Below are 9,140 nucleotides of genomic sequence, written 5' to 3'. Positions count from 1 at the left end.
AAATGGCGTATGCAAAATCATCCCTAAAAATACAGACAGTATGCCGACCTTGACATTGGCGGTTTGTGCATGCATGTGCCCTGCTAAAGTGGGACCAAGACACGTACCCTCTACCCAGTGGGCAATGGGCAGTGACCCCACAAAAACGCACATGACCCACACTTAATTCTATATATATCCACTTCCCCCCCCCATCTTCCAATTCCCACTCAGTTTTCAAATAACATTCATCATCACATTCTCATTCCTTCTAACAATGGCAGTTTCAATTCAATTAGCTACCATTTTTGTCACTCTAATTTTGTTTCAATACATAACATATTCATATTCAACAACATTCTCAATAGTCAACAAGTGCAGCTACACAGTCTGGCCCGGAATTCTAACAGGCGCCGAAACAACCCCGCTGTCCAACACCGGCTTCGTTCTTCAGCCCGGCGAGTCCAACACCCTCCCCATGCCACCAAACTGGTCCGGCCGCCTATGGGGCCGGACACTCTGCACTCAAGATACCACCAGGAAATTCTCCTGCGCCACAGGCGACTGCGGCTCCTCCACCTTAGAATGCGTAGGAGGAGGCGCAGCCCCGCCGGCCACTCTCGCCGAGTTCACCTTAAACGGCGCCGGCGGGCTTGATTTCTACGACGTCAGCCTCGTCGACGGTTACAACCTCCCAATGACGGTGGAGCCTCAGGGAGGTACCGGAGGCGGGAACTGCACGTCGACGGGGTGCGTGGTGGACCTGAACGCGGCGTGCCCGACGGAGCTGAAGGTGATGGGCGGCGGAGAAGGCGTCGCGTGCAAGAGCGCGTGTGAAGCGTTTGGAGATCCGCAGTATTGTTGCAGTGGAGCTTACGCGACGCCTGATACGTGTAAACCGAGCTCGTACTCGCAATTCTTCAAGAGCGCGTGCCCACGCGCTTATAGTTACGCGTATGATGATGGCACCAGCACCTTCACCTGCGCTTCTGCTGATTACACCATCACTTTCTGCCCCATACCATCCACAAGGTAATATATTTTATTTTATTCACCGTTTTTCTTTTCTTTTTCCCAATAGCTAATTATGACTTTTTTTTTTAAAAAAAAATTATTTGGTGAGTTAGTTGATTGGTTTTTCTTAGTTGTTAAAACGTGTTTTGGGACAGGGGAATATTGTTGTGGAAATTTTATTCGATTTTTGAGAAAATGAAAGTTGGGTTGAATGTCAACAAGGGACCAATTATGGGTGTGGTATCAACTATCAAGTTAGATATGGTTGTCACGTTTCTTTTGAAGATTTTTTGGGTTTATTTATAAATTTTTTAGTTCAGATTTGAGTGTTATAGTTTTTAATTGCGTGTTTGAATTTGAATGCAGTTCAATCAAGTCAGGGAACGGAAAATTCCCAGTGGCGGTGGACACATCTGGAGGGAATGTGGACAGGAGGACAACCACCAGTTTGATGGCGGTGGTAGTTGCCTCTGTTTTGGTGGCGTTTTGGTTACTTAATTAGTTTGCCATTGTCAACATTACATGGCCGGTGAATTTGGTGGAGTATGACTTTTTATGTGCCGGTTTGGTACCATTAGAGAAAGTATGAAATAAAAAATAACACATCGCGAGAGGCACTTTTTATTCGAGATGTGTCATTTTTTTCATTTTCATACTCTTTAATTGGTGGTAGTCTCAATTGATTCCTCAAGTAGCTGAATGAGGAATCAGGTCACATTGGCAATTATTCAACTTGGTGCATGTTCAACAGAGTCAGCACTTGTGCAAAGAATGACACTTCTCATCAACTTGATATTCATTGGATCATGTGTTAATGTTTCCATCGAACACTTGTTAGATTTAGATTCAGTGATTTACAGACAGGATTAGGCAGGTAGCATTACATCAACTCATGAATCTCACACCATTCATGTGGGGCTGTCCTCTACCTGAAGAGACCGAGGCATCTTTGGAACTTGAAATTCAATAGTTTATTAGTATGAATAAAATAGCTATAGGATACTACTCAATTTGCTCCAATTGTAAATATGAACATTTTTAAAATGAAATGAATGGAGTGCAATTTTGTCACTAGCTGGACATGTTATTTTTTTGCAACTGCCTCCTAATGGATCCAACTAGATGGATACGGCGTGCCTTTGACTTCTTTTCTCGCTAAAGGTGTATGTAATTGATATATCTCATATATATTTTTAATAAATTTTAGATGAGGTTGTCTAAATCACCCTGGAAAAGTTTTTGTTAAATAACTCATCATCCAATCGCATTGAAGATAAGTGAGTTGGAATTTCTATATTTTATTTATTAATTTATTTCATACTCACTTATCTCTAATATGATTAGATGATGAGTTATTCAACTCAAACTTTCTCAGGTCATTGGATACCAAGTACATGATCAAAGATTTAGTATTATTGTATGTAAATGTTAAAATAAATTATAGAATAAGTTTTTTTTGAGAATTTTAATATTAAATATTAAATAAAAAATATTGAATGAAAAAAAGTAACATTCTCAATCAAAACACTCATGTAATTTTTAAATTGTTTTATTTTTTAACATAAAAAAATAGTGTATAGGAACAATGAATAAAACTTAGAATTGCAAATTGATATTAAAAAAACATTAATGCATAGCATAACAACAAAGAGGGCTGTGTGTTCATGATGTTTTTTGAAAGTCATGATGTTTTTGAGGTGCCCACTAGGGTGGGTAATCTTTTTTTTTGGTCCACCGGTGAACCAGGGGTCAAACACCATTAGATCTAAGAATCTTAGAATATTCTTTAACTGAACGGTTAGGATTCGATGATAATTAAAAGGGTAAAAATGGAAATTGAAACCCCTCTTCTTTCTTCATGTTCTTCACTACTCGTTCATTCAGAAGCATCTTCACCTTCTTCCTAGTTCATGTTGGAATCCAATGTAACAAAAAGTTCTCCAGCAAGCTTCCATCGCCACCTTGTAGAAAATAAAATAAATTCCAAATCAATGGAAAAATCCCAGATTTGCAAGCTCAATCACTCTTCTTCACAAGATGATCAACAATTAATCTAAAAATAAATCATTCTTCTTCACAAGTACCTTCAAATCCTAAATAAAACAAAAAACAAAAAACAGAACCAGGTGAGAAAGAAACCTAAAAAATCCGTTAAATCTCCGATTGTTGTTTCATCGAACAAGGTATGCTGTCTCTTTATCCATTCACGACGCTGATGATGCCACTGTTTCCTTATTCAATTGCATGATGCATATGCATCCTACCCCACCCATCATTGAATTTGGCAAGATTTTAACCTGCCGTGTGAAGAAAAAGCATTATCCCACTGTCATATCCTTTTATCAACAAATGGAAATCAAGAGAATTTATTATTTATTGTTGATCAAATAGAGATTTGGAAGCCAAATACATATTTGTAAGACCCATGAGTTAGAAACCCAGAAGTCTGCATTCATGAACATCAATGGAAAAATTCCAGATCTGCAAACCCTTGCAACCAACAGTTGGGATGCATGTCCGCCGCCGCATCTCCATCTCCGATGACATCTCCGACACCATAAAACCCAGATCTGAAACACAATCTTCATAGTATCCCTTGCTTGGTGGTAGAGAAACCCTAGATCTGAGTGAGAATCAGTTTTGATGTTCTCAAATCTGTTTCTTCTTCGCAATTTCAGAAATCTAACCCCTCTGAAAATCAGAAACCCAGACCCTCTTCATCTCAATCGCAACATTGACTTTGATTTTCTGGGACGTGAGGGAGAAGAGGAAGAAGCGTAGGAGAAAGGACTGGCTATGGTGTTTTCCCATAACCGTCGGCTTGGAGCTCCTGTGATCGAGTTGGTGGCAGTAACTCGGAGCTCCGGTGACCGGAGCCGCCGTGCCTCTTTCTGACAGTAGGTGGTGTTCTGGGAGGCAGTGAGGGAGAGTACTCAGGGTAGAGTGGAAGGGAGAAGGAAAGGAAGGGGAAAAGTCTAAAATATCCCCCTGGTGCACCGGTGGACCAAAATGTTAGTTCCCCACCCTAGTGGGCACCTGTTTTGGTTTTTGATGTGATGTTCAGGTCCGAATGCAGCCACAAGTAATTTCATTTTCATTTTATTAATTTCAACTCAAACATGATTTTATAATGGCTTAAATGCATTTGGTGCCCCTGATGTATTTCAAAAGTGCAAATGATAACCCTACTCTTTTTTTGTAAACGTTTGTACCCCCTTTGTTTTGAGAAAGTACACCGAATGCCCCTCCGTCAGGTTGACGTTAAAATCCTAACGGAGGAGCTGACGTGGATATTATTTTTACTTTTTCCTTTATTTTCTCTAATGCCACGTGGATTTTATCAACTAAAAACAAAAAAAAAGGAAAAATGACAAAGGCTTCAAGAAATTGGTCTTCTTTCTCAGAACAAAGCTCGCCGGAGAAACGCCAGTGGCGGTGGTGGCGGTCGCCGGAGTGACGGTGGCCGATCGTCAAATTGATTGAGGGGTTTTGAAGCGGATGATGAGGGGAGTTTAGCCATGGTGTTGGTTTCTCCAAAAGGTGAGCGGTTCGCCGGAGATCGGAGGTTGAAGGTGGCGGCTAGGGTTTGGTTTCTCCTCTATTTCTCTGTTGTTTCTCATCATGTTGGTGATGATGGTGCTCGCGGTGGTGCTGGACGTTGGTGGTGTGCTCGTATCTGAACCAGAGGTAAGGAAAAGAGGAAGATGATGGCTTGATGGTGCTGGTTCGTGAGGGAGAAGGTGGTGGTGCTCTGGCTCGCGTGAGGAGGGCGCGGTGGTGGCGGCTGGCACGCGGTGGTTGCTGGCTTGAGAGGAAGGAGGGAAACATGGTGAGGGTGATGATTCTTGCTGCTGTATCAGAAGAAGAGGAAAATGGTGGCTTGATGGTGCTGGTTCGTGAGGGAGAAGGTGGTGGTGCTCTGGCTCGCGTGAGGAGGGCGCGGTGGTGGCGGCTGGCACGCGGTGGTTGCTGGCGTGAGAGGAAGGAGGGAAACATGGTGAGGGTGATGATTCATGCTGCTGTATCAGAAGATGAGGAAAATGGGTTTGGAGAAGAAGAGAGAAAGAGAGATGTCGAGTGAGTGAGAAGAGAGAGAGCGTGAATGAGGGTAATATCCACGTCAACTCCTACGTTAGGATTTTAACGTCAACCTGACGGAGGGGCATTCGGTGTACTTTCTCAAAACAAGGGGGGTACAAACGTTTACAAAAAAAGAGTAGGGTTATCATTTGCACTTTTGAAATACATCAGGGGCACCAAATGCATTTAAGCCTTTTATAATTAAAGAAGGATTTAATTTGTAGCATTGTTTTCGCTCTTCTCCCACGGTTGTCTTTTCCTTTTGTCATTTTCGCTTGAACACGACGTCGTTTTAGCAAATTAGGTTTTTTCTTCTAACATACATGCCGTTGATGAGGTTAGGATTAATTTCTTCGATATCTTTGTTTGCTACCGAAATAGTAATATGAATTGTACCAAAAAAAATAGTGATTTGAAGCTAGATACTTACCGAGTTTCTTTTAATTTAAAGATTAGTTACAGGATTAATCAATTACTAACTACTTCCTTTTTTTTTTGAAAGATGCTAACTACTTCCTAATAGGGCAATTATTTATTTTTTCTAAAATATCAAACACTAATAGTCACGAAACTAATCAATTAACGTCATGAAATCACGTTAAGAGAATAAAGAATATATATATATAAAAGAAATGTATCTTATTATGAGAATGATCATTTTATATAAATATGAACATATATAAGATTTCATGAACGTTTGATATAAGTACGTATAACCATGAATTTTTAAAATTAAAACAAGGTTTAATAGCTCTTTTGGTTCATTACTTATTACGATTTTGCACTTTTGGTCCTATATATATAATAACAACTCTCATAAAATACATCTTACATATTATTCCAAATATACAAATATAAGATGTTATGGGTTCCAAATATATGATGCAAGAGTGGTTAGAAACGGTTGGAAACTTGCACATATATGATTCAACAAATCATTGTAATTGTTTTTATCTTTTGCTATCACCTAGGGCTAGTTGGACATCTCTTCTCACACTCATCAACTAAACTTTATAACGTACATCAGCAACCATGTTTGTTTATTATCTTAAACTGTGGTCACAAAAGAGTTACATTTGCAATAAATAGGAAGGGTTAAGCGCGCTGCACTTATTTTTATGATATAATTGCACTTTCAAACTTTATATATAAGCTGATCCGCTCATTGAAAAGTTTGTAGTACCATGTGAGCCGTAATTGAGATAATTCTATCAAATACAGCAAACCACTAAATTTAAAGATCACACCAACACTTGACATTTTTTCCTGGGGTTAACATGCAAGTCGGCACATTATCAGTGTGCTAAGTGGTATGACTGTATGAGGTTGAACCGCTATATCAACAAGTTGGTAGAAAAAAATTAATTCATAAAAGTTGAGATTCAAACTCTCACCCAGTTAATTCAGGGCTGAAGTGTTGAACCAAACAATAAACACTTTTCCACGTTTCTTAGGATTTTTATGCAGTTCCATGAGGTTCAAACAAAATTTGACATGAAGTGTTTATAAATGGGTAAATGGTCACAATGGTCCCTGGAAGTTCCCACCGACTTCAGAATCGTCCCTGGATGAATTTAATTAGGCTCGCGGTCCCCAGAAGTTACAAAAAATAATCATAGTAGTCCCTGACGTTAAAATCATATAACGTCCGTTAACCTTTTACTGACATGAAATTTTTTTTCCCCACAATCAATGCCTACGTGGAAATAGCCGTTGGGGGTTTATGTTAAACACTTCAAATTAGTCCCTGAAATCATCTATATGAAGATGAACCCTAACATTTGGGGGAAAATCCCAAATTCATCAACCTTCAATCTGAAAGGGAGAAGGGAGATGAGTGGTAGTTCTTGGTCGCGACTTCCACAGAGGCCATCGAAAAAACCCATGGGAAGTTCTAGCTCAGGGATGAACGATGGAGTGCCCCATTGCAAGTGTGGTGAAGAAGCAGTGGTTAGGGTTTCCAAAACTGATGCCAACCCAGGAAAACCCTTCTATAGTTGCTATCTACCAAAGGCAAGTAAATGATTTCTGGGTTCTTCATTTTTGCATATGTTGGCATGAATTCATAATTTCTGGGTTGTATGGGTTTTGTTGTACAGGGTCATTTATCTAATTGCAACTTCTTTCGATGGGTTGAAGATGGAAATGAAGTTGAATCGAATGCCCCAAACTGTATGCAGAATGAAGAAGTTGTGAGGGTGTTGAATGAGATTTCTCTGAAGAATGCAGTGTTGATGCAGGAGGTGGTGCTTATGAAGGAAGCTATTTTGAAGAAAAATGAGATGGTGATTGAACAAATTAGGTACATGAATGCAGCCATGTGCAAGAACAATGACCTTGCAGCTCAACAAGTTCAATTGATGAGAATTTGTGTCATATTGATGACTTTGTTTGTGTTTGTAATGATGATTGGGAAGTTCATGTAATGTGGGGGATCATGTAACAATGTAGTCTTTTGAGTGATGAATGTAATGATATTGTCAAATTATCAATGAAATGCATTATTGATGCTTTTGGTATGCATTTTGTCATGCTTGCTTTTGGTCATTTCCACCAAATCTTCTACTCCATTCATAATATAAGATCATTACAAAGTCTGAACAAACACATATTCCATAACAACAACCAGAACTTAAATAGACAACCATAATGTGAAATAGATAACCATTCATAATAAAAGATCAACCCTTACAAAGTCTGAACAAACACATAACACAATACTGTCAACCATTACAAAGTTCAATGCTAAATAGCATAACAACAACCAGAACTTAAATAGACAACCATAATGTCAATGCCAAGTTACTAAGTCTACTAAATATAATGTCATCAGTCAGTACATAACACAACCAGTTTTAAAACAAAAAAGAGACATAGGCTAGCTGCTGCATCACAAAAAGACTCTTCTGGAACTTCATTGTCATCAATTGTCCTCTGAGGTGTTTTGGAACATAGAAGGTGTTGGCATGAAACACATATTTCCTCCAGGATAAGCATATGTCACTTGCCCTGGTGGTGGTGAGCTTCTTGCTGTTTCTGCCCTTGGTGGTACTGAAGTTGAAGCTTGGAATTGTGGACGAGTTGAGGAAGATGCTTCCACTGATTGCCTAGGTGGCCTAATTGAAGGGGGCCTATAGGCAGCAGGAGCAGGAGTGGGCCTATAAACAATTCCAGCAGGCCTACTTGCAATTCCACTTGGTCTATTGGGCCAAATCACAAACCCAATAGGTGCAGCAGCAGACATAGTGTTTGAAAGAGGGGCATTTCCACTACTTGTAGGCACAGGAGCTGTATTAGCAGGAGTAGCATTTCTTCTAGGTCTGTTGGCATTCCTTCTAGGTCTTGTAGCAGCAGGCCTACTTGTAATTCCAGCAGGCATAGTGTTTGAAAGAGGGGCAGTTCCACTACTTGTAGGCACAGGAGCTGTATCAGCAGGAGTAGCATTTCTTCAAGGTCTGTTGGCATTCCTTCTAGGTCTTGTAGCAGCAGGAGTTTCCTATCACAGTTCAAAAAATTAACATTAATTAATATAATGAATTAAGTCATATTAAAGAGAACATAATGCTACCATTTTACCTGGGGTTGCTGAGGAGTCCCATTGGGGGCATTCTGGGATACATCAACCTCATCCTCAATTACTTCAGGTGGGGGTGGAACCCAATTTGTTGGCCTTATTGGTGCACCAATGTTATGGCAGCTTCTGGTGTTGTGACCAGTTAGGCCACACCTAGTACAAGTAATTGGAGGATATGACCTCCTGATTCTTGTGGCAGGAACAGGTGGCTCACTTCCAGCCCTACTCCTGTTTCTTGATCCAGCAACTGGTTCCTCATTTCCATCCCTCCTCCTATTCTTCTTAGGTCTACCGGGTTTCCTCTTGTTCACCCTTGGTGGGATAGGCCTCACATAATCTGTTTGCTCCCAGTATTGTTGGCTTGCAGTGGGGCGAACACAATGCTCATATGTACTCCTATAAGCTCCCATAGTAAGCCAAGCATGGCAATAGTCCTCAGCATGATCATGCTTCCAGGCAATTGCAGCACATGCATGCTTACAAGGCATGCCAG

General features: G+C 40.3%; 2 protein-coding genes and 1 long non-coding RNA gene across 3 annotated transcripts; 2 read left to right on the top strand and 1 right to left on the bottom strand.

The window, feature by feature from the left end:
- The first annotated feature begins 203 nt into the window (after positions 1 to 203).
- LOC130740623 (pathogenesis-related thaumatin-like protein 3.5) lies at positions 204 to 2,064 on the top strand. The gene is made up of 2 exons (XM_057593285.1): positions 204 to 1,011; positions 1,360 to 2,064. The coding sequence occupies exons 1-2, from the start codon at positions 257 to 259 to the stop codon at positions 1,493 to 1,495; spliced, it is 891 nt and encodes a 296-aa protein (XP_057449268.1). The 5' UTR covers positions 204 to 256; the 3' UTR covers positions 1,496 to 2,064.
- A 673-nt stretch (positions 2,065 to 2,737) lies between these two features.
- On the bottom strand, positions 2,738 to 4,041 carry LOC130735816 (uncharacterized). Its single transcript, XR_009018568.1, has 3 exons — positions 3,404 to 4,041; positions 3,133 to 3,290; positions 2,738 to 2,954 (listed from the first exon to the last, which is right to left on the bottom strand). It is a non-coding gene; the product is annotated as an uncharacterized LOC130735816 (long non-coding RNA).
- A 2,916-nt stretch (positions 4,042 to 6,957) lies between these two features.
- LOC130737201 (uncharacterized protein At4g04775-like) lies at positions 6,958 to 7,499 on the top strand. The gene is made up of 2 exons (XM_057588959.1): positions 6,958 to 7,086; positions 7,173 to 7,499. Exons 1-2 carry the CDS (start codon positions 6,958 to 6,960, stop codon positions 7,497 to 7,499), a joined length of 456 nt encoding a protein of 151 aa, XP_057444942.1.
- Positions 7,500 to 9,140: the final 1,641 nt, after the last annotated feature.

The sequence above is a fragment of the Lotus japonicus genome, chromosome 2, assembly GCF_012489685.1.
Source record: "Lotus japonicus ecotype B-129 chromosome 2, LjGifu_v1.2".
NCBI classification, from domain to species: Eukaryota; Viridiplantae; Streptophyta; class Magnoliopsida; order Fabales; family Fabaceae; genus Lotus; species Lotus japonicus.
The sequence above is the reverse complement of the archived record's forward strand: the minus strand, read 5'-3'. Positions and strand labels throughout refer to the sequence as shown.

What these genes read in the sequence shown, in the direction of transcription:
- LOC130740623 (XM_057593285.1), top strand. Translation starts at nt 257, where the DNA reads ATGGCAGTTTCAATTCAATTAGCTACCATTTTTGTCACTCTAATTTTG. An exon ending in TGCCCCATACCATCCACAAG is followed by an intron (nt 1,012 to 1,359) that starts GTAATATATTTT and finishes ATTTGAATGCAG; the next exon opens with TTCAATCAAGTCAGGGAACG.
- LOC130737201 (XM_057588959.1), top strand. Translation starts at nt 6,958, where the DNA reads ATGGGAAGTTCTAGCTCAGGGATGAACGATGGAGTGCCCCATTGCAAG. An exon ending in ATAGTTGCTATCTACCAAAG is followed by an intron (nt 7,087 to 7,172) that starts GCAAGTAAATGA and finishes TTTGTTGTACAG; the next exon opens with GGTCATTTATCTAATTGCAA.